This window comes from Schistocerca americana, chromosome 1 (genome assembly GCF_021461395.2).
Source record: "Schistocerca americana isolate TAMUIC-IGC-003095 chromosome 1, iqSchAmer2.1, whole genome shotgun sequence".
Lineage (NCBI taxonomy): Eukaryota > Metazoa > Arthropoda > Insecta > Orthoptera > Acrididae > Schistocerca > Schistocerca americana.
The window spans coordinates 954,835,384-954,861,074 of NC_060119.1; the positions used below are offsets into that span (position 1 = coordinate 954,835,384).

At 38.0% G+C, this 25,691-nt stretch overlaps 1 protein-coding gene across 2 annotated transcripts in view; it reads right to left on the minus strand.

Moving 5' to 3' along the window:
* The window catches only part of LOC124615730 (DNA-directed RNA polymerase I subunit RPA1), a 306,200-nt gene that overhangs the window by 112,330 nt on the left and 168,179 nt on the right, over positions 1-25,691 (minus strand). For both annotated transcript variants that reach the window (XM_047143804.1, XM_047143812.1), the window contains 6 exons: positions 20,977-21,105; positions 13,035-13,208; positions 12,897-12,949; positions 4,637-4,865; positions 423-694; positions 145-309 (listed from right to left, as the gene is read on the minus strand). In XM_047143804.1, the coding sequence (XP_046999760.1) occupies positions 145-309; positions 423-694; positions 4,637-4,865; positions 12,897-12,949; positions 13,035-13,208; positions 20,977-21,105 (1,022 nt within the window). The remainder of the gene's footprint in view (positions 1-144; positions 310-422; positions 695-4,636; positions 4,866-12,896; positions 12,950-13,034; positions 13,209-20,976; positions 21,106-25,691) is intronic.

Here is a 25,691-nt window from a genome sequence, read left to right on the forward strand (position 1 = left end):
TGACTGTTCTTAATTTTTTGCTGCATGACCCAAAATGACAGTTGTATATGAATTTCCGCAACACTAGTAAGAGTATAACATTTAATGAGTATTCCTTTATAATACATGTATTAAAAAGACAATACTAGTATTGCACCAACTTACAATTTCCCTGTGTATTTTGCTGCCTTCCTTATGGCATTGAATAAGTTAGAAATGAAGGTTTTCTCAAAATACTGTAGAATATCGTGAGGTTTGATTATTGTTTCTGCCTTGTATGCTGAATATGGAAGAAACTGAAATTTCAATGTATATATCCTGCGCCTTGCTCTGGAAAAATATAAATATGTGAAACATTAACAAACCACCATATATTTTCACAAACTGCTACAAACAATTTAATGTGATGTTCAAGTATTAATATTGTGGCTTAAATTCTTTACCTTGAGATGTCAAGACAATCTTTCACACTTATGTACTGGAGGACATCTGCCAAAGTTGTTCTTTTCAGTAATCTTCGTAGTTTTTCAGCTTTTGCTTCAACATTTTTCAGTCCAGTTCGGAAAGGTATTTCCATTGATGGAGTGTGTATATTTTTGGAAGCCATCATTAAAATTTCACGCAGTCTTGGTATTCCTAGTGTTACATTCATTTCACCTCTACCAGCGAAATGAAATGTGTTCAGTGTCATCTGAGTGGATGGTTCCCCTATTGACTGTAAATCGAGTGGACCACATTTTCAAACACATTAACAAACTGTGGGGATCGAAAAATGTTTCACAGCATAATTTTATACAATTAAACTATAGGGGTTTTGTTACAAATTAACAGATGAAAAAATGAAACATTATTCAGAACTTCTTCACACACACACACACACACACACACACACACACACATATATATATAATAGAGGGAAACATTCCATGCGGGAAAAATATATTTAAAAACAAAGATGATGTGACTTACCATACGAAAGCGCTGGCAGGTCGATAGAAACACAAACAGACACATACATACACACAAAATTCAAGCTTTCGCAACAAACTGTTGCCTCATCGGGAAAGAGGGAAGGAGAGGGAAAGACGAAAGGAAGTGGGTTTTAAGGGAGAGGGTAAGGAGTCATTCCAATCCCAGGAGCGGAAAGACTTACCTTAGGGGGAAAAAAGGACGGGTATACACTCGCGCACACACACACACACATATCCATCCACACATATGCAAACAAGTGTATACCCGTCCTTTTTTCCCCCTAAGGTAAGTCTTTCCGCTCCCAGGATTGGAATGACTCCTTACCCTCTCCCTTAAAACCTACTTCCTTTTGTCTTTCCCTCTCCTTCCCTCTTTCCTGATGAGGCAACAGTTTGTTGCGAAAGCTTGGATTTTTTTGTGTATGTATGTGTCTGTCTGTGTTTCTATCGACCTGCCAGCGCTTTTGTATGTATATATAGGGAAACATTCCACATGGGAAAAATATATCTAAAAACAAAGATGATGTGACTTACCAAACGAAAGCACTGGCACGTCGATAGACACACAAACAAACACAAACATACACACAAAATACTAGCTTTCGCAACCAACGGTTGCTTCGTCAGGAAAGAGGGAAGGAGAGGGAAAGACGAAAGGATTTGGGTTTTAAGGGAGAGGGTAAGGAGCCATTCCAATCCCGGGAGCGGAAAGACTTACCTTAGGGGGAAAAAAGGACGGGTATACACTCGCACACACACACATATCCATTCACACATATAGACGCAAGCAGACATATACAGAGGCAAAGAGTTTTCTCTTTCCGCTCCCGGGATTGGAATGGCTCCTTACCCTCTCCCTTAAAACCCAAATCCTTTCGTCTTTCCCTCTCCTTCCCTCTTTCCTGATGAAGCAACCGTTGGTTGCGAAAGCTAGTATTTTGTGTGTATGTTTGTGTTTGTTTGTGTGTCTATCGACGTGCCAGCGCTTTCGTTTGGTAAGTCACATCATCTTTGTTTTTTAGATATATATATATATACACACACACAGTGTAAGGAAAGTTCTTTAGGAGTAAAGGAGACCACTCAAAGGATAGCGTGCACTTTCGGTGAACTGATATCTTGGCTGATGTCAGCATCCTAAAGCAAAAGACTTGCACTTCGAAAACAATCACCATTTTATAACATATTAATTGCATGCATTTGGACCAAAACATAAACCACGTTGCTGGTTGGTTATATCTCTAGCATATTTAACTGTAAAAACTGTCCGGGTATCAGTTCATACAAAATGCAAACAGTGACATACTTGGCCTGAAACTCAAGAGACCACCTATTTGTTTTACACCTAAAAAACTGATTTCTGTATTAATGGTGACGGTCAGCATTACTACAAAGACAAGCCTTTTCACTGCTTTTTGTAAAATGCTTCCTAAGGGATGCAGTCTCAAACATAGTGTTGTGAAGTAAAATGTCTTACAAGAGTCTGCTTGTATGCCCATTTTTGTTGCTTTATCACAAGCAGTTTCCTATTTATTGCTGGATAGCACATTTCAATCAGCAACACTTCCTACAACTTAATCCCTTTAGACGTTATACTCTATTCACAAGGCGAGGTTGCTGCTTGTCACAACTGTTGTTCAACTCTTATGTTTAGTATGTGATAAAGAAAGCGAAAGAAAAACATGGGAAGAGCAGTAAAAAAGCAAGGGAAACATACCAATGACAAGGCATGCAGACATTGCAGCCTTTCTGGCCTGATGTAAGGAAGACTTAAAAGGCTTGGTGTAAGGGATGGACAACACACTTAGCACAGTGTATGGCTTAGATAAATAGAGCAAAGTCAGAACTGAAGAGTGGTAGAAAGGAGCAACACAGTACTTAAAGAATTCTCTTGTCTGTGAAGCAAGATTATTTGGATGATCAAAGTAAATAAGGTATTAGAAGTAGACTGGCACATGTGAAGAAGGTTTTCTTCGATGAATGAGTTCCACTGCTATCAAATATTATCAAAGGGAAAGACATTTTATGTGATATCTGCTATGGAATTCAGGAATACTTAACCTGGTGCTGGAAGAAGCAATATGGACAAAAACAGCAGGGCAACACATTACAGAACATGATGGGTGTAAGAGTCAGGTAAAGATGAACAAGATGGGGGACAGTATCCAACTGTGACTAAAAAAAGAGTTGTACTATGTGGTTTCCCTATTTGCTTTTTCTTGTAAGCTGTTCATGGTGGGTAAGAATAAAATAGTGAAAGACACTGTATACATCAGAAGCATTAATAAGTGGCAATACTGGTTGCCACTAAGTATCCACAGAAAAATAAAAGTGGGGCACACGGCTGACAATGAAAATGGAAAAGGTGTGGTATGAGGAGGAGATGACATGTTTCTAGTTTGGTCCATGCACAATATAAGCACATATAAAAAGAAGGAAATACAACATATACTTAAAAGGAACAATGCAACAATCTGTCAGAGTACATCCATGAACCAGATCTATCACAAATGGGTCAATGCAGTATGCCAGTATTTTATAGTTCATGAGTGGAAAACAACACAGTAAGTGCAGTACAACATTTAAGCCTGAACACACAACAATATTAGGCAACTTTATCTTATCAGACAGCCATAGGAGCTGACTTATCTTTATTGATTTCTTTGTGTGAAATGTGCTGAAATGTAAATAATGAAATATTTACATCCACACTTACATACAATTTTTAAGCCTCCATCATTAACTTTTTGAAAACATTGCCATAGTGATTTTTTTTTTCTTTTCAAGTAAATAATGTTTATTTTTATACATTTGGAAATAAGTTAGTTCTAACTCTGAAACATGCCCTTATAGTAACAAAACATTTCATCCACAAGCAAAGTGACTGGTACATCTTTTTCACAGTTATGCTTCTTACATCAACAGTACAGAATCTGTTTCCCCAGCAAAATGCTATAATCACACTTTACAAAATGGGGAAATAATTACAAAATGGATTCCTTTGATAATAGCAGAAGCTCAGCACCTAGAAACAAGTTTTTACAGTATGCAGTGTTAATTTCTATCACAGAAGTGTGTACCATTATGCATATAAATTTAAATAAGAAGTACATTAACTGTTGAAAAACTCCCAAGGTTTCTAATTTTTATAACGCTGCTTAACAAGCCTAGAAAGGGACAATTAAAACTGTTTATCAATTTGATATCTTTCCAGTGTAAGTGAAGACTTTATTATAATTACTTTTTGAGCTGGAATTAATTGTTATTGTGAAGTGGTGTTCCGTACATTCAATTACAAGCTGAATATGCTGGTAGATACAGAACAATATGGCGAGTACTGAAACAACAGAAGAAGTTGGAAAGTGTAATGTAGACTGAGGTTAGTAAGAACTCATGCTTTATAACAACAGCGAACATGAGTGCCTTATCTGGATCTAATACTTAAACACAATTCCAATCAACCTTGTATCATCACTTCTATCAAGGTAACAAGAATTACATAGGAAACAAGAGCTGACATGAAGGTACACCGCAAATTATTCACGATAGTGGGTACTGTAAAACTCCGTTCAAAACTATGGCTGTGGACAGTAAACATTCCATGCAAAAACACACCATTCTGATGTCTCAATTATACTGCCAAATGAGCTACCATAACATTAATATATGACAGACTGTTCCCCTACCTGAGCTGCAATAACACCTACAGGTTCTCCAGGAGGGCACAGTGCTTCCATTGACTTCAAGTAGATCATATTCTTTATTTCCTTTTTCTTGATTTGTCGATGTGAGCAACTTGGTCTGTTGTCCAAATAATGCAAAATAAGACTTTCCATGCGTTCTGTTAGGGCACCTAAGGCTTCGTCTGGTCTGTACTGAGAGGTTATTGTCCTCGGACATACCTTGTTTATTTCTCTAAAAATAAACACAAAGTCTTTGCTATTATGCCAGCAACCAATGAATGTAACTGATATCTTATTTCCTGCATTTTTCTATCAGCTGTACTGGGAGTTCCACCTCCTGAATGTAAGTACTGGCAGGCACATCTGCTCTTTGTGCATTTCCTTATCTGAAGTGAATTTTCCACTGAATGTAACAAACAATATTTCCATTCAAAGGGAAGCATCAACCAATCAAAAGAACAGGAACAACTAGAGCAAGGCCGCCAGAAAACCAAGATTAAAAATATATCTACCTAGCTCAAGAATTTTTTAACAGTCCTTTATGAGAATCCAAGTCTTAAACAGGAAAAAAATTGTATATGAAAGAATGCTGAAAGGAAGGTGAAGTTCCTCAAAAGCAGGGACAAGAGAGAATATAAAGGAAATTACTACTAATGAGGAGAGGGCCCAAGATGTGAGATTGACTTTTTGAAACCATCTACATAATGATGTACATTAGGATGCCAGGTATCTCTCTGCTGCAGCCATTCAACGTGGTGAGCCCTCTTAATTTTGTATTACTTAAAACTGAACAATGGAAAATCCATGACAGAATGAAACAAAAGATAGTTCTTACTCACCATATTGTGAAGATGCTGAGTCACAGAGAGGCACAACAAAATGACTGTCGGAAAGTCATTCGGCCAACGAGGCCTTCATCAAAAACAGACAATAGAAAATGGCCGGAAGCTCACTTTCCGATCGTCTTTTTGTTGTACCTATCTGCAACCCAGCATCTCCGTTAAATGGTGAGCGGCAACTATCCTTTCCATAATATTGTTAGAGCCTTCAAACTGATAGTAGATAGAGGCGATGTAGTGTACTGGTTAACATAGGAGCTTGATATGCACAAGGTCTTGCGAGATGTTTAAAAAACTTAATTTTGAAATCATTATGAAATGTCTTTGATAATTAATTTGTTATTTAATTACTTGCTTTAAACATAATTTTCATATCTGATCCTTTGCTAAATCATTTTGATCACTGTATTAAGTTTCTTCCTATCACTCTGTTTTCATTAGGAATCTTTCTGCATGTGATCTTATCTCAATATTTAAATATTTTCAAATGCTGATCTATCAGCTAAAACACAAGAGGTGAGACAATCTATAGTGGCTGTGCAACAGGGTCAAAAATGTATTTTTTGTTACATACAAGATGTATATACTTTTGGATGCTAATCATCATACAAACATTTAAAACAAATTCTTGTTCACTATGGCCAAAAAGGTCAGATGAAGATTTAAAAGAAAGAAGGGATTATAAATAAAAAGATATTCAAGCAAAATAAAGGATAGATATAATGAAAGCAATAACATGGACGAAAATAAAAGATGATCAAATGGAAGAAATTAAATTGAAGTACAAAAAATAATTAAAATCACACACACAAAAAATCAAAATGAGAAAAAAGAAAGGAAAAAGTAAAAGTAAAAAGTAACACAATGATTAAAACAAGATGACAGAGGGATAGCAATTTAAAAAGAAAATACATTTAAACCCATTAAATGAACAAAAATAATGATCAAAGTCATTTCGATCAAGATTTAAAATTAAAAAACGATGAAGCACCTGGTAAGATTCGATCCTACAACCTTCTGCACTTCAGGTCAATATGCCAAACTCTGCACTACAATACCACTATTTCAACCACTGTCAATTTTAAGGGTCTAGATCTTCATGCAAAATTGTGTGTGTGTGTGTGTTTTTTTTTTTTTTGTGATTATTTGCAAACAAGCACCCTCCAATATGAATGACTGCAGGATGGTCCCAGTCCTGGGGATCTCTCTTTGTAAATCTGGACCAAGCTCCCCTTTCCTTAAACACCTTCATTTTTTTATGTAAAAGGTGAACCTATAAGAACTGCAAAAAGAGCCCATTATTATATATTTGTGAGGATTAAGAACAGGAACCAGGAGAGATTTCAAAGTCAAATCCACGAATTCTCACCACGGTAGTATCCATAAGCTAACAATTTTGATAAATTGCTTAATGGGGAAGAAATATGGAAGGGCTTCTCAACAGCTCACAGCGCAGACAGAGGGGTGAATCAGTCTGCTATCCACTGAGTCAAAAGAATTAGATGTAACACAAAAAACTCACTGATGCCTGATAACAGTACTGACTGGAGAATTGTGATCTCTGCTTGCATCTGATCAGCAATTAAATGATCATGTTGCTTCCTACCTCTGAGACTTGGAAGCACTCAAGTCTGAACTGAGACTGCTGAGAGCATTGCTCTGCCCAAGTTTATCACTGCTCTACAAAATGCCAATGTGGGATTTTAATGCAAAACTAGGATGAAAACTAGTGAACAATTTTTCAGTGGGAAACTTCAGGTACGATATCAGAAATGACAGATCATATGTTAGCAGCATTTGTTAAGGGGGGGAAAAAAACATGTTTTACCATAAGACATTATTTCAGAATAAAACAACAAATTAAACTAAATAAGAAATCATTTAATTGGATAGATAAAAAAATCTACTCACCAAGCAGTGACAGAACACACACATAAAAAGACTGTTGTGATGAATGGGAAGGAAGAAGGGTGAAGGAAAAGGACTGGAGAGGTCTAGGAAAAGGGGTAGATTTTGGAAAAGTCACCCAGAACCGAGGGTCAGGGAAGATTTACCGTACAGTGTCCAATTTCTGGGATTACAAATCGATAAAAAATTCAGTTGGAAAGGGCATACCACAGAATTGCTTAAGCGCCTAAACAAGTCTGTATTTGGAGTGAGAATGATGTCGTATGTAGGAGACATAAATATAAAAAAAAACTTGCATACTGTGCCTTCTTTCATTCTATTATGTCATATGTGACCATATTCTGGGGCAACTTATCAAAGTGAGCAAAATTTTTTAGGGTGCAAAAGAATGTGATAAGAATCATTTGGGGTGTAAATTCAAGATGATCATGTAGAAACCTGTTGAAGGAACTTTGTATTCTAACCAGTGCTTCTCAGTATATTTATTCCTTAATGGAATTGGTTGCAAGTAATACATCTCTATTTCCAACCAATAGCTCAATACATAGTATCAATACCAGGAATAAGAACAATCTACATAAAGACCTAAAACCACTTACCTTGGTCCAAAAAGGGGTCCAACATTCAGGAACACACATTTTCAATAAATTGCCAGCAACCATTAAAAACTTGGTTTCAGATAAAGCATGGTTTAAACAGAGTTTGAAAGACGTTTTGATAGCCAACTTCTTGTACTACACAGATGAATATCTTAAGAGAGACTGTTTAGCCAGTTTAAGTAAAAATATCTGTTACATTTCCGTTTTGACAGCACTTTGCCACAACAGTCAACATTAGGTATTTTGTGTATGATAAATTTATTAATAGTGGATAAGACAGCGTGTTAATTCTGTAAATATTAGCTATTCCAGTTTACCGCATTGTATTCACCTATTTCGACAATCTCCTGACAAATGATCAGGGTAGTAAGTATTATATTCAAATGTTTTATGTTTTTATGTTATACTTTCTGATATGTTCCACATCCACGAGAATCATCTCATTTTTTGGGTCTATGGAACGAAAACTGAATCTAATCTAATCTAAACTACAGAATGAGAAGGGAACCTATAGTTTAGTGTGGACTTTCAACCACAGTGCAACTCAGCATTTTTCATGTCCACAATAAATGGCATGAGTGAAGAAATTACTTGTGATTTATACGTAATAGAACTGACCAGGGATCAAATCCTGGACCTCTGAATCTGCAATGTGGTATTGACTTGCTAAGCCACTGGCTAGGGAGATATACATGATTAATTTAATCGAGAACATTGGCATCTTAAAAAATAAAGATTATACAGGGTGTTACAAAAAGGTACGGCCAAACTTTCAGGGAACATTCCTCACACACAAATAAAGAAAAGATGTTATGTGGACATGAGTCGGGAAACGCTTAATTTCCATGTTAGAGCTCATTTTAGTTTCGTCAGTATGTACTGTACTTCCTCAATTCACCACCAGTTGGCCCAATTGAAGGAAGGTAATGTTGACTTCGGTGCTTGTGTTGACATGCGACTCATTGCTCTACAGTACTAGCATCAAGCACATCAGTACGTAGCATCAACAGGTTAGTGTTCATCACAAACGTGGTTTTGCAGTCAGTGCAATGTTTACAAATGCGGAGTTGGCAGATTCCCATTTGATGTATGGATTAGCACGGGCCAATAGCCATGGCGCGGTACGTTTGTATCGAGACAGATTTCCAGAACGAAGGTGTCCCAACAGGAAGACGTTCAAAGCAATTGATCGGCATCTTAGGGAGCACGGAACATTCCAGCATATGACTCGCGACTAGGGAAGACCTAGAACGACGAGGACACCTGGACGAGGCAATTCTTCGTGCAGTTGACGATAACCCTAATGTCAGCGTCAGAGACGTTGCTGCTGTACAAGGTAACGTTGACCACGTCACTGTATGGAGAGTGCTACGGGAGAACCAGTTGTTTCCGTACCATGTACAGCGTGTGCAGGCACTATCAGCAGTTGATTGGCCTCTGCGAATGGTTCATCCAACAATGTGTCAATCCTCATTTCAGTGCAAATGTTCTCTTTATGGATGAGGCTTCATTCCAATGTGATCAACATGTGTGGGCTGACGAGAATCCGCACGCAACAGTGCAATCACGTCATCAATGTTTGGGCAGACATTGTTGGTGATGTCATGATTGGGCCCCATGTTCTTCCACCTACGCTCAATGGAGCACGTTATCATGATTTCATATGGGATACTCTACCTGTGCTGCTAGAACATGTGCCTTTACAAGTACGACACAGCATGTGGTTCATGCACGATGGAGCTCCTGCACATTTCATTTGAAGTGTTCGTACGCTTCGCAACAACAGATTCGGTGACCGATGGATTGGCAGATGCGAACCAATTCCACGGCCTCCACACTCTCCTGACCTCAACCCTCTTGACTTTCATTTATGGGGGCATTTGAAAGCTCTTGTCTACGCAACCCCGGTACCAAATGTAGAGACTCTTCGTGCTCGTATTGTGGACGGCTGTGATACAATACGCCATTCTCTAGGGCTGCATCAGCGCATCAGGGATTCCATGCGACGGAGGGTGGATGCATGTATCCTCGGTAACACAGGACACTTTGAACATTTCCAGTAACAAAGTGTTTGAAGTCACGCTGGTACGTTCTGTTGCTGTGTGTTTCCATTCCATTCCATGATTAACGTGATTTGAAGAGAAGTAATAAAATGAGCTCTAACATGGAAAGTATGCGTTTCCGGACACATGTCCACATAACATATTTTCTTTCTTTGTGTGTGAGGAATGTTTCCTGAAAGTTTGGCCGTACCTTTTTGTAACACCCTGTATAGATAATACTATGAAAGTGACAGATTGCTACTCACCATATAGTGGATATGTCGAGTCAACAGGCACAACAAAGAGACTGCTAGACAAATAAGCTTTCGCCAAAATGACCTCCTTCTGAATTAGATAACATACATACATTATTATGAGAAGGTAAGTTGCCATTCACCACTGTGGTTTCAGTTGCCTGATACTGCAGTCATGTGTGTGAGTTGCATTTGCATGAGAATGTATGTGTGTGCGCACGTGTGTCTAGTGTTGACGAAGGCCTTAATGGCAGAAAGCTTTAATTGTGAGAGTCTTTTTGTTGTGCCTATCTGCAACTCAGCATCTATGCTATAAGGTGAGCAGCAACTTCCCTTCTCATAATACTGTTACATTCCATCCTGGATTTTCTACTGCTTGATGCATGCACGCACGCACACGCACGCACGCACGCACACACGCACACACACACACACACACACACACACACACACACACACATTCATACAAATGCAGCTCACAACCACACACGACCACTGTATCAGGTTGCCGAGGCCAGCGTTTTGGCTGAAAGCTTAGTTGTCTAGTAGTCTTTTATTTGTGCCTGTCTGCAACTCAATGTCTCCAATATAAGGTGAGCAGCATCCTATCCTTTTCATAATACTGTCAGTAATCCATCTGGATTTTCCACCATTTGCAAGGTTATACAGGCTTAGACAAAACATGCAATTATTTAATGAAGATACTCAGACATACAACAAAAGATGTTGCAAGTATGAAGAGACCAAAATAAAAAAAAATCTCCTGTACAATGAAGAAAATAGTGAGGACTCTCAAGCAAATCGTAATACAAAATTGAAAGAATACACAAAATTAAACAAAACTATCCAGAAATTCTTCAAGAAGTTCTGAGAAGACACAATATATTAAAAGAGAAACAATCAAAACCAGTAAGAGTATGAAGAAGAGCAAGTAGAAACTTACAGTGAGTAAACAACATTTCATCAATTAAGTTGGCAAGTGGCACAGTAGCTAAAAATGGAGAAGAATATTTCTCTAAATGTTTCCACAGTTGAAGAGATGAACCAGAAACAGTTAATACTGAAAACAAAGATTATGTAAATAGTACCAGAGGTGGTGTACAATACTATTTGAGGTACTAAGAAAGCAAAGGCACTTGGAGATGATGCTTCAATGGAAATGATGGATGCTGGCAGACAAGTAATACAAAAAGAATTTTCGAAACTGTTTACAGAGAACTTATTAACACACAACTTATCAAACTGCAATCAATTTACTTCAGAAGAAGAGAGAGTGGCAAGACATTGAACTCTGTATTTATTTGTTTCCTCTCTGCAACACCCATTATATTCACCAAAAACATTACCAGTCACAAAGAAATCACACTCGATTTTATCAAGCAAAGGAACTAGCTGACTTTTCACATGTATGCAGAACAAGGGACAATTTGCAGGTCATGAATGAAATCATAAAATGGAGCAGTGAGTGGATTACCACTTGACTAGGACTCTTAGACTTGGAGAATGTTTTCAATATTTTTTCATTGAATCAGAGACAATGTTAGTACTGAAGAATTCATCATTCAGTGTTACACCTTCCATTAGACCACATCATATAGGGATAAATTTGGAATGGAAATGGGTGCCAGACAATGAGATTTCAAATCAGCAAAACTATTCTCAGCATACCTAAAGGATTTTTTTTGAGTATTCTTAAACTAGTGAAATGAAGAAGAAAAATGTATAAGCAGAACATAATTGAGCCACTATTATTTTGCTGATGAGACTGTCTCTAAAGCAAATTCACTTAAAAAATCAAAACAATATATTTTAAAAGAGTAAGTCTGGAAAGCAGGTTTATGATTCTTTAAAAGCACAATGGGCATATTAAAAACATAATTGAACAAATCAGTCCGTGAGTTTTCACATTCCAGGGAGCTAAAAGAAGGCTGGATAGACAGCAACAGAATGGAACAGAAGAACGAAATTGGTCTGGAGTGCCTTTGAAAAAATAAATCTAGTTTTCAAAACTTAGCTTCTGATGACTGAAAATAACATTTTCCAAACAACGTGTATTACTAGTTTTAACTTACAGCAGAAACACATAGAATACCAATGTGGAAAACATTGTACAATTGAGAGTCTCTCATGGAACAAAAGAGAGGTTCATACTGAGAGATTCTAGGATATATAGGAAAACAAATAAATGGAACATGGAAGAGTCTAGAGTGGAAGATGTTATAATGATAGCAGTGCAAATGAAAGAGAGATGGCCAAGATACGTAGCCAGGCAGCTGGATGGTAGATGGAGCAAGGAAGTTCGTTGCTGGATTCCATGAGATCAGGAAAGGCTAAGATGACAGCCTAAAGTACGCAGAAAGAATGCAGGAACATAGCATAGAACTGAAGATCACAATGCAAATAAAAGTCTACAGGTGACCTTTAACCAGCAATGCATGGAATTCTGGATGGAGCCAAAAATAACCAGATAAAGACTGTGCGACAGTAAGTGATATGTGCAGTATTATTTTTATTTCCCTGCTAGTTTAAGAAGGTTTATTATTACTAAAGTGTAGATTACAATGACTGTTCTCACAGGAATAATAAAAGAATTTAAATGAATGGTGAATTTTAACTCCTACCTCCACTCAGTTTTTGTTGCAGATTTTGCTGCTCTGTACACCCATTTGGGAATCTGTAAGAAGAATAACATTTCAATGTTACATATAAATGGAAAGAATGGCTATCACAATATTGATTGATATACTGTTTCCACTTACATTCTTTTTAGCTTCTTCGACAAGTTTTGTAGGTGTTTCATTCTCTAATTCCTTCCATTTCTGTAAAACTGGTTTATTCATAACAGCTTTACTGTTCTGTGCTAGAAAACCTATCTGTTTCTCATTCAAAAATTGGGCCTTCATGATGTCCATTCCATCTTCACCATAATAGAACTGTGAAAATAATTGTCTTAACGGCAAATAACGTATTTCTTGCATCATATGATTTACTGTTCACTTTCATGTCTTAAAATAATGGACAAGATTAAGTGATTAAAAGTGATATAAAGCTTTAAACATTCTAAGCTAATTGTATGGCATTAATTACCCCTTTTTATCACATTTATGGAAGAAGTCAGCCCTTTCAAAAGTAGATCAGAAATGGAGAAAGGAGGAGTTGCCACATTCATCAGGAACTGTCATAAATTTAAGAACATAGACATTCATAAATTTGGCCTAGAACAGCATATTGAAGCATGTGCAACAGAAATAGAATTTCACAAAAAAATCCTTCATAATATTAAGTGTATATCGAGCACCTGCAGGTAACTTTAATCCATTTGTAAACCACCTTGAAGCTGTACTGGCCCATTTAATAACAAAAAACAAAGAAATAGTGGTTGCTGGTGATTTCAATGTAGATTTCCTTAAAGACTATCCCAATAAGATCTTATTTGAGCTAGGAACACTATCATTCAACTTAATTCCCACTGTAAAGTTCCCCACTAGGGTAGCCAATTGCTCACAAACAGCCATTGAAAATGTCTTTATAGAAAAGTCCAATGAACATAATTACACTCCTGCAAATGGAAAAAAGAACACATTAACACCGGTGTGTCAGACCCACCATACTTGCTCCGGACACTGCGAGAGGGCTGTACAAGCAATGATCACACGCACGGCACAGCGGACACACCAGGAACCGCGGTGTTGGCCGTCGAATGGCGCTAGCTGCGCAGCATTTGTGTACCGCCGCCGTCAGTGTCAGCCAGTTTGCCGTGGCATACGGAGCTCCATCGCAGTCTTTAACACTGGTAGCATGCCGCGACAGCGTGGACGTGAACCGTATGTGCAGTTGACGGACTTTGAGCGAGGGCGTATAGTGGGCATGCGGGAGGCCGGGTGGACGTACCGCCGAATTGCTCAACACGTGGGGCGTGAGGTCTCCACAGTACATCGATGTTGTCGCCAGTGGTCGGCGGAAGGTGCACGTGCCCGTCGACCTGGGACCGGACCGCAGCGACGCACGGATGCACGCCAAGACCGTAGGATCCTACGCAGTGCCGTAGGGGACCGCACCGCCACTTCCCAGCAAATTAGGGACACTGTTGCTCCTGGGGTATCGGCGAGGACCATTCGCAACCGTCTCCATGAAGCTGGGCTACGGTCCCGCACACCGTTAGGCCGTCTTCCGCTCACGCCCCAACATCGTGCAGCCCGCCTCCAGTGGTGTCGCGACAGGCGTGAATGGAGGGACGAATGGAGACGTGTCGTCTTCAGCCATGAGAGTCGCTTCTGCCTTGGTGCCAATGATGGTCGTATGCGTGTTTGGCGCCGTGCAGGTGAGCGCCACAATCAGGACTGTATACGACCGAGGCACACAGGGCCAACACCCGGCATCATGGTGTGGGGAGCGATCTCCTACACTGGCCGTACACCACTGGTGATCGTCGAGAGGACACTGAATAGTGCACGGTACATCCAAACCGTCATCGAACCCATCGTTCCACCATTCCTAGACCAGCAAGGGAACTTGCTGTTCCAACAGGACAATGCACGTCCGCATGTATCCCGTGCCACCCAACATGCTCTAGAAGGTGTAAGTCAACTACCCTGGCCAGCAAGATCTCCGGATCTGTCCCCCATTGAGCATGTTTGGGACTGGATGAAGCATCGTCTCACGCGGTCTGCACGTCCAGCACGAACGCTGGTCCAACTGAGGCGCCAGGTGGAAATGGCATGGCAAGCCGTTCCACAGGACTACATCCAGCATCTCTACGATCGTCTCCATGGGAGAATAGCAGCCTGCATTGCTGCGAAAGGTGGATATACACTGTACTAGTGCCGACATTGTGCATGCTCTGTTGCCTGTGTCTATGTGCCTGTGGTTCTGTCAGTGTGATCATGTGATGTATCTGACCCCAGGAATGTGTCAATAAAGTTTCCCCTTCCTGGGACAATGAATTCACGGTGTTCTTATTTCAATTTCCAGGAGTGTATATTACAAAACCAATAGTCAATGGCCTCTCAGACAATGACATGCAGTTCCTTCTGTTAAATGTTAATACTGAACAGGAAATAAAATCTGTTAAATCTGAACTCAAGAGGGTAATCAATAAGCCCAAAATTGATTATTTTAGGACACTCCTCAGAGACATTCACTGGACTGATGTTTACAGTGCTCATGGCATGAATGACAAATATAACACTTTTGCTAATAAAGTGCTTACCTTATTCGAACACTGTTTTCCCCCAAAACTTACCAAGGTTAGAGCAGAGCCTACAAAGAAGCCATGGATTATTCAAGGAATAGGGGTATCTTGTAAAACAAAAAGAAAACTGCATCTGTCAATCCGAAACAGTTCCAATGTTGATGCTCCACCACATTACAAGAAATACTGCAAAATATTGAAGACTGTAATACGGACATCAAAGCAAATATATTACAAGGAAAAGATAGTCATATCAGATAACAAAATAAAGACTATATGGGATATAGTGAAGGAGGAGACCGGTGGAACCAGACATGAAGAGGGACAAATAGCATTAAGAGTAAATGATATACTGGTGACAGACGTGTATAGTGTTGCAGAACCTTTTAACAAACATTTTACAACTGTTACTGACAAGATGGGGTTGTCAGGTTTTGTAGATGCTGCTATGGAATACCTCAGACCAGACATTTCAAGTAGCTTCCATAATATGAATTTAACCATCACTACCCCAGCAGAAATAATATCCATCATAAAAATCATTAAAATCAAAAACATCTAGTGGGTATGATGAAATAACAACAAAGTTAATTAAAGAATGTGATTCTGAGTTAAGTAACATATTAAGCTATCTGTGTAACCAGTCATTTATCAGTGGAATATTTCCTGAATGGTTGAAATATGCTGAAGTTAAGCCACTGTTTAAGAAGGGAGATAAAGAAATAGCATCAAATTTCCGTGCAATTTCACTTTTGCCAGCATTCTCAAAAATTTTAGAAAAAGTAATGTACAATCGGCTTTATAACCATCTTATCTCAAATAACATACTTTCAAAGTCACAGTTCGGATTTCTAAAGGGTTCTGATATTAAGGAGGCTATCTACACATGTGCTTAATTCACTACACAAAAAAATTGCAGGCAACTGGTATATTTTGTGATCTGCCGAAAGCATTTGACTGTGTAAATCACAATATCCTTTTAAGTAAATTAGAATATTATAGTATAACAGGAAATGCTGCAAAATGGTTCAAATCTTATATCTCTGGCAGGAAACAAAGGGTGTTATTAGGAAAGAGACATGTATCAATCTATCAGGCATCATCCAATTCGGAACTAATTACATGTGGGGTCCCCATAAGGTTCCATTTTAGGGCCCTTACTTTTTCTCGTGTATATCAATCACCTTTCATCAGTAACATTACCAGAAGCCAAGTTCGTTTTGTTTGCCGATGATACAAACATTGCAATAAATAGGAAATCAAGTGTAGTCTTAGAATGGTCAGGTAATAAAATATTTGTGGACATTAATCACTGGTTCGTAGCCAATTCTTTGTCACTAAACTTTGAAAAAACACACTACATGCAGTTCAGAACTTGTAAGGGGTGTCCCACAAGTATATGCCTACGATGACAAACAGATAGAAGAAGTGGACAGTGTTAAATTCTTGGGATTACAGCTTGATAATAAATTCAACTGGGAGCAGCACACCACAGAACTGCTGAAGCGTCTTAACAAATCTCTATTTGCAATGCAAATTGTGTCAGACATAGGGGGTATAAAAATGAAAAAGCTGACATACTATGCTTACTTTCATTCCATAATGTCATATGGGATTATCTTTTGGGGCAATTCATCAAGTCAAGCTAAAGTTTTCCGGGCACAAAAATGTGCAGTAAGAGTTATATGTGGTGTGCAGAAGCCTGTTTAGGGAACAAGGGATACTAACTACAGCTTCCCAATATATTTATTCCTTAATGAAATTTGTCATTAAAAATATATAACTTTTTCAAACCGACAGCTCAATTCATGGAATCAATACTAGAAATAAGAATAATCTTCACAAGGATTTAAAGTCACTTAGTCTTGTACAAAAAGGCGTGCATTTTTCAGGAACACACATTTTCAATAACTTGCCAGCAGCCATAAAAAAGCTTAACCAATGAAATTCAGTTTAAGAGAAGCCTAAATGATTTATTAGTGGCCAACTCCTTCTACTCCATTATTGAATTTCTCAGTAGAACCAACTGATTTTTGTGTGTGTGTGTGTGTGTGTGTGTGTGTGTGTGTGTGTGTGTAAGTACAATCTCACTTCTGCACCAGTTCAGTGCAGTAATGTGTTCATTGTAAATAAGTATTTAGTAGTTGTATTACATGTTTATTACCTTATAAATAAATAAATAAACTTTTTTTATTTTAAATTCAGTGCATTAGTATTTGTAAAATGATTCTTTCATATAGGATTCATTAAAAAATGATGACCACGCCACTTGGGACCTGTGGAATGGTACATTAGCTTATTTGTTTGAGTTGTAAATATTTGTCATGTATTGTTGTTTTTCTGACATGTTCTACATTCTGGAGGACCTCCTCACTACGGATCAACTGGAATGAAAGTAAATCTAATCTAACAAAAGCCATGTGCTCTGAAATAAAAAACTCTGGTAACTAATAGCTATAAAGAACAAGAAAATTTTCATATAGAAAAAAGAATGGAAATAACGATCTTGCCTATGAATGGAATAACATAGACAAAGAAATGTGGATTCCTGTGAGAGAAGTGTTTAACAGTTGTGCAATTATGTTTGAACTGAAAACATATGTCTTACCTAATAAAATCTGTATTACAGATTACAAAATGTAAACTATTAGATATATGATACATTCAAATCTATTTTGATTTTTATTGTACATCATTATGGCTGACATCGAAATAAGTGTCCAAGGAATAGAAAAGCAACTGGAATCACTCAATAGAGGAAAGTCCACTGGACCTGACGGGATACCAATTCGATTCTACACAGAGTACGCGAAAGAACTTGCCCTCCTTCTAACAGCCGTGTACCGCAAGTCTCTAGACGAACGGAGGGTTCCAAATGATTGGAAAAGACCACAGATAGTCCCAGTCTTCAAGAAGGGTCGTCGAGCAGATGCGCAAAACTATAGACCTATATCTCTGACGTCGATCTGTTGTAGAATTTTAGAACATGTTTTTTGCTCGAGTATCATGTCGTTTTTGGAAACCCAGAATCTAGTACGTAGGAATCAACATGGATTCCGGAAACAGCGATCGTGTGAGACCCAACTCGCTTTATTTGTTCACGAGACCCAGAAAATATTAGATACAGGCTCCCAGGTAGATGCTATTTTTCTTGACTTCCGGAAGGCGTTCGATACAGTTCCGCACTGTCACCTGATAAACAAAGTAAGAGCCTAAGGAATATCAGACCAGCTGTGTGGCTGGATTGAAGAGTTTTTAGCAAACAGAACACAGCATGTTGTTATCAATGGAGAGACGTCTACAGACGTTAAAGTAACCTCTGGCGTGCCACAGGGGAGTGTTATGGGACCATTGCTTTTCACAATATATATAAATGACCTGGTAGATAGTGTCGGAAGTTCCATGCGGCTTTTCGCGGATGATGCTGTAGTATACAGAGAAGTTGCAGCATTAGAAAATTGTAGCGAAATGCAGGAAGATCTGCAGCGGATAGGCACTTGGTGCAGGGAGTGGCAACTTACCCTTAACATAGACAAATGTAATGTATTGCGAATACATAGAAAGAAGGATCCTTTATTGTATGATTATATGATAGCGGAACAAACACTGGTAGCAGTTACTTCTGTAAAATATCTGGGAGTATGCGTGCGGAACGATTTGAAGTGGAATGATCATATAAAATTAATTGTTGGTAAGGCGGGTACCAGGTTGAGATTCATTGGGAGAGTGCTTAGAAAATGTAGTCCATCAACAAAGGAGGTGGCTTACAAAACACTCGTTCGACCTATACTTGAGTATTGCTCATCAGTGTGGGATCCGTACCAGATCGTTCTGACGGAGGAGATAGAGAAGATCCAAAGAAGAGCGGCGCGTTTCGTCACAGGGTTATTTGGTAACCGTGATAGCATTACGGAGATGTTTAATAAACTCAAGTGGCAGACTCTGCAAGAGAGGCGCTCTGCATCGCGGTGTAGCTTGCTCGCCAGGTTTCGAGAGGGTGCGTTTCTGGATGAGGTATCGAATATATTGCTTCCACCTACTTATACCTCCCGAGGAGATCACGAATGTAAAATTAGAGAGATTAGAGTGCGCACGGAGGCTTTCAGACAGTCGTTCTTCCCGCGAACCATACGCGACTGGAACAGGAAAGGGAGGTAATGACAGTGGCACGTAACGTGCCCTCCGCCACACACCGTTGGGTGGCTTGCAGAGTATAAATGTAGATGTAGATGTACTGTGGAGAGTTGTAATCATCATTCGTGTATTACATTTTTGTAACTCAGCCCTTTGCCTTGTCTGTTATATTGAACATTCTAGACATATGAATGTCATAACACAACTTCAACTTGGTAATTGCTTAAAGAGGCAATGAATTTTACTTGCACCCACACCTATAAGCTGTAAAATGGTGCCCCTACACTGGATTACTCACAAACTTTTAAGTGCATGTCCTCACTTCCAATTTTTTGCTCACCACAACAAAAACTGGTTCAAATGGCTCTGAGCACTATGGGACTCAACTGCTGTGGTCATAAGTCCCCTAGAACTTAGAACTACTTAAACCTAACTAACCTAAGGACAGCACACAACACCCAGCCATCACGAGGCAGAGAAAATCCCTGACCCCGCCGGGAATCGAACCCGGGCGTGGGAAGCGAGAACGCTACCGCACGACCACGAGATGCGGGCGCTCACCACAACAGCAATCTCATGCAGTGTAATAGGAATCCTTAATGGTATACTATAAACCCTGATTCTCCAACTGAATCACAGGCCTTAAGAACATTTTTACCATTCATTATACCATATTTCAGTTTACATCAATATGTATTTCTTTTTTTTTAAATCATAGCAGTCTTCTTCTTTCTATTCCTCAATTTATGTACTGTATTTTAATCTTGACTTGTTTTCCTTTTATGTTAGTACCAATAATTCTGTTCATCTTTTGTCCTCCAAGTGCCTCCAACTCATTTGCTGCTCTTTCCGTCATGAGAGTGATCCTACAATTCAGGTATCGTGACTCTCGTCTATCATATTTACTCTCCTCTAATGGTCTTCAACTTATATTTCTGTGTTCTCTGCCTCTAAAACTAAGGCTGGCAACTCTCCCCACATCTTGCATATTCTGGCAGGATGAATATGGTCTTCAGAATGTTTGAGGTTGTATCAGAGGTACTGAAAATGGTGCCATCATAGTTTGTTTTTGACAAAATGTCATATATTTCTACTTATTGAAACTAAGGCATTGTAAAAAAAAAACCCAAACTGATTCAGTTGGTGCAGGTACCAGGTGACACAACAGTCAAGCAATTTGGAACAAATCGTTCTACATGCAGATATTCTTGCTAAGCAACCCAAGAATTGGAGACACTTTAGGGAAGATTTTATTTTCTTAAAGCATTATAATACACATTTAAATTTAAGATTTGTTACTTTCTTTAAAGGTTATTTTAAATGAAAAGTAAGTTTCGACATTATGAAATGGAAACATCTGCACATTAACTGGTTACCTGAATCACAGATTTGTCACTGTCTCTGACTGTAAGATCGTAATGTACCATAAGTCCTTCCAAGTGTTTAATCACACACCTCTGTAAATACCCACTTCTACTTGTCTTCACAGCAGTGTCAATTAAACCCTGCAAAACAGAAACTACAGTTAACAGACGAAATTTAAAATCAAAAGCAAACTCTAAAATTGTATATTAAAGGTAGCCAAGGGAAGAAAACAATCCTGCAATAGAAAATGCCAAAACAGGAATGTGGTTAACGTTCTTGGATACCATGAGCTCCAAGCTTCTTAAAGGTCCTCCCACAGAACTTCCGCAACTGATCTTTGATGCAGTCCAAGTTGGCAGTCTGTTTTATTTGCACAGCTGACTGGTGCTCATAGTAGGGTATTACTACTTCAACACTATTTGAGCAGTGACCCCATCACATTCTGGTCCAGAGTTGTTGTAGCCAAAACTAGAAAACTGAAATTAAATTAAATATGATTTGAACTGCTTCAAAATTAGTGTTGGAGTTAATTGGAAACGGAGCACACACTCAAGTTGGTCAAAGGATGCAGAAGGAACTCAACCCTACCCCTATCGAGTAAAACATCCTAGCAAATGCCTTAAGCAATTTTGGAAAAACTGATTCTGGGTGCCAGGATGGCGATCCAAATCACCAACTTCCTATATGCAACTCCAATGTCCTACCACTTTATCACCTAGCTAGGTCAAAGAAAGGGCAAGATTTTTACATCCTGTAGGGAGGGAATACCACAGTTAGGGACTAATTCTTCATGACAATCCAGTCTAATGCCTCACTGCTAGCTTCCTTTATGGAGCGGAATTTTCAGAGGATTAAAAGGAGCTTTGAACAAACAGATGAAATTCCTCTGAATAAAAAGTACAATGAAGTAAAACAGAAACTTGCAAACAGAATGAAAGGCTGACAAGTGAAAATGGAACTGAAAACCTATGTAATAAGACAATGGAAGTTGCTATTGTTTCATGTCAGGATGAAGTGAGAGTAGTAGTTGAATTATGCTCCTGTAATGATGCTACTGAACTAAATAGCAAAGCGGAGCATGGAAAGACTGTTGCTGTACCAGATTTGGGGTTTGAGCAAGAGACTGCTAACATAAATCTTTATGCATTCGATGATGCCGTGTACTGATGTTAAAGTTAATATTGACATCACTGATCTGGTAGTTGATATACATGACAATACACATGATAGTAAAGAACTGGTTCCTCATAGAGAACAAGGAAATAATGTCAATATTTCCCTGATATGAGGCCGCATCAAAAAACTGCTGCTGTGAATATTAATGCAACTAGTGATATTGATACAGAATGTGTAAAGTTGGTGGATGAGGTTTTTAATGGAATAAATAATAGTGTGAACACATGTCAGGATGGAGGAGAGTATGAATCAGTAATTAGTGAAATGAAAGTAAATGAGATGCAAGCAGAAGAATCTTAAGTGAGTGTGACTGGAATGATGTGTGCGGATAACAAACAACAGTGTTAAAGAAAAAGACGAAATTGCAGACAAAAACAACTTCATTTCTTCTGACAGTAAAAGTATTTTCAAACAATCTGTAACTGAATGTAAGAGATTTTACCAACAGGAACTTCAATAGCAGAAAAAGGGGGGGGGGGGGGGTTAGTACAAAGAACTGTTGATGTAAACACTGCATATGTGCTACTGACATTAATGAAATATTGTCTGATATAGTAACAGAAAATGTTAATTGATGTACAGGCTATGGAGATCAGCCAGGAAAATGTTCCTGTAAATAGTGATGCCTTTGCAGGCATGAGAACAGATTGGTCACAAGTGTTGAATGAAAGTGTTGATCAAATTAATGATCTAAAGGTAATACAAAAGGTATTGATGTAGACAGGGATGCAAATAGTGATATTAGTAATGAACTGCTGTCCAATATGATGAAAAGGGATACTGTTGATGGAGATGCAAATACATTTGATAGTGTCGAGACCAAGTGTGAGCTGACAGAAATATATGAAAATGTGGTTTAAGTGTCTAAATATACCTTGAATACAAAGTCAAATGTGGTCTGTAATTTGGTTACTGTGAACATCTAGAACAAATGTCTTAGTGCATTGTGTAACAATAGTTTTCTCTGTAGAGCTTGGGCAGATGTGGTAGATGGACTGCTGGATGAGACAATATGGAAAAATGGGTAATTTTATGTAAAAAGAGTATTCTGAGTGGTGGAAAGAAAAGGGAAATGAAATTTATGAATCATGTATGAGAAAGCTGGGAATGAATGATAATTTAACTGTATTTTTCGGGTAAATTATGTAACAAACATGATAACAATACTGCTGGCAAATCAGCTGGTTAAAGGAAAAGGTGAAACTTCTGCAGTTAATATTGAAGGGAATGCAAAATAAATAGTGGAAGTTAATGTAAATAATGCTGTAGTGATTGTATATGATACTGGTGGAAAGAAAATTTTGGCTAAAGCAAAGTGGCTTTTTATGAAGTTGCCAATTGTAGCTACGTTTTAGTTATCAGAAGTGTATTATAAAGTAAATAGTGTGAGCAGGATGGAAAGAGTTTTAGGCATTCAGAGTGAAATAAGTGATTGGAAAAGAGTGGTGTTTAATATAAATGTACAAATTGTAATTCGGTGTACGTTAGTAATGTTCTTTGCTTGTGTATTTATTGGATGCAAAATGATCAATTCCTTGCGATTATTGGAGGTTGGAGAGAGAACAAATTTATGGTGTTTTATATTGGTCTGGAAAATGTTTTGAAGTATAAGGGTGAAAGTACACCCAACTTGGCATGAGATAGTGGAGCAGGGTGTTAGGTTCTTAGCAAATCCACCAACTGGTGGGGGGGATTCATTACACTTTGATGAACACCAGTTGGCCAATAGTGCTTCCCTGAGCTGGATGGTTATATATTTCCTTTCCTAGAATCACTCCATCCTCTGACTACGCTGTTCTTCTTTGTAAGAAGAACAAGGCACTTATCTCCTACTATCCACAGCCTCGATAGGACAGGCCTGAAAATGAACCTGTAAGGTTTGAAACTAGTTGCCAAACATAAATACTGCAACTGTTGACAGAATCGTTAACAAACACTTCAAGCTTACAAAGAAAAGTGTTGTGTGATTTTTTGATTTAGCAATGATAAAATTGTGTGTCAATAATAATGAATTTATTTCAGCTCAATAAGAAATTTAGAGTAATAGGTAAGCCACAATATAAGAAAATGCAAATTGACAGAAAATATGAAACTTAATTGGAATATGAAACTTAATGTAATATTTTATAGCTGCAGGATCAAATGGTCTTTAGAGTATGTGAAATTCAACTCAGAAAGTCTCTGGTTCAGTTTAAACTGAAATTAAGTCTATATGAAAGTTCATCTTTTCAGGAAGCTTGTAGCAAGCTAGAGCCCTTAAGGGGAAGATAATAGTAAAAAGTAAATAATACTGTCTTTAGCAAATTTAAATGAGAACAAGATGTGTCATGAAAAAGCCCTTCAGGCATGAGGAAAGTTAGGTGTTTATTCAAATAAATGTTTGGTCTGTTATGTAATGGAAAGTAATGTTTTGTCAATGATACAGTTTGTTGCTGTTGAGTGACATTTTTAGGGAATAAGCAAAGCAGCAGTTTTGATGTCTAATTCATGTAGTGAAGAAGTACATGAAGCAGTAACATATTAAGTAAGATAAGAATATATATTGTAATTTTGCAAATACGCCAAGTTTGTAAGTAAAGAAGTGGAACAACGGACCAATTGTGATGAGATACAAGAGAGAAGTGTTTCATTGTAATGACACACCTAACTATTATGAGGCAGCTTATTGAGAAACTACACAGTGATGCCTTTATGAACAAATGTTGGTGGTACCAACAGGCTTGAGAATATAGTTTGAAAAACCAACTGAAATAATAATTTTTGGAATGACTTATTCAATACACACTGCAGCTAAGTTCATTTGAATGACATTATATTGTTTCTATTTCAGTATCATGACTGTTTTTCTGACAAGAATAAAAACTTTGCTGACAAGTCCACTAACCCAATTTACCCCTCACTGTCCACCATTAAAAATGGTGGACTGTAAGGGGTATTACAGAAAATCAATTTAGGATATCACATTTGAAAAGCACTTACGGGTATTATGATTATATTGTTTCCTCTATGTTTCTGAACAATGGTGACGAACTTTTATAAATTCTTGAATTATCCAGTCAGCCGGTTATCAATGACTGGCTGTTTAATTCAATGAGGGAGTGATGAGACAGCAGTCTGGAGTCTAATCCATCTGCTACAATTTCTGCTCCCAAGAGTAACAAAATTTTCCCCCATTTCCATTCTATATCTGATGCAGGTGCACATCTAATATATCATATGTACAAGAATACATAAAATTGTTATTTATGCAAAATCTCACACAAACACAAATCTCAGTTGTTTACTGTTATGTTCCTGATTACATTAATGAAAATAGTTTTACTGAAAGCATTAGTAATTAAAATACACAAATAATTAAAATTACAATAATGCCATATAAAAAGAAAAAAAAACTGTGAGCTAAGAAGCAGCAGGGGCATTACTGTTGCCAATCATTTGAAAGTAGACATTCTGACTTTCCATGAACATACTGAAAATTATCTGAAAGCAAAATAACTGACATCAAATTCCAGATCATCTAAACTTCAATCACTCATTTTGTTCCAAGTCA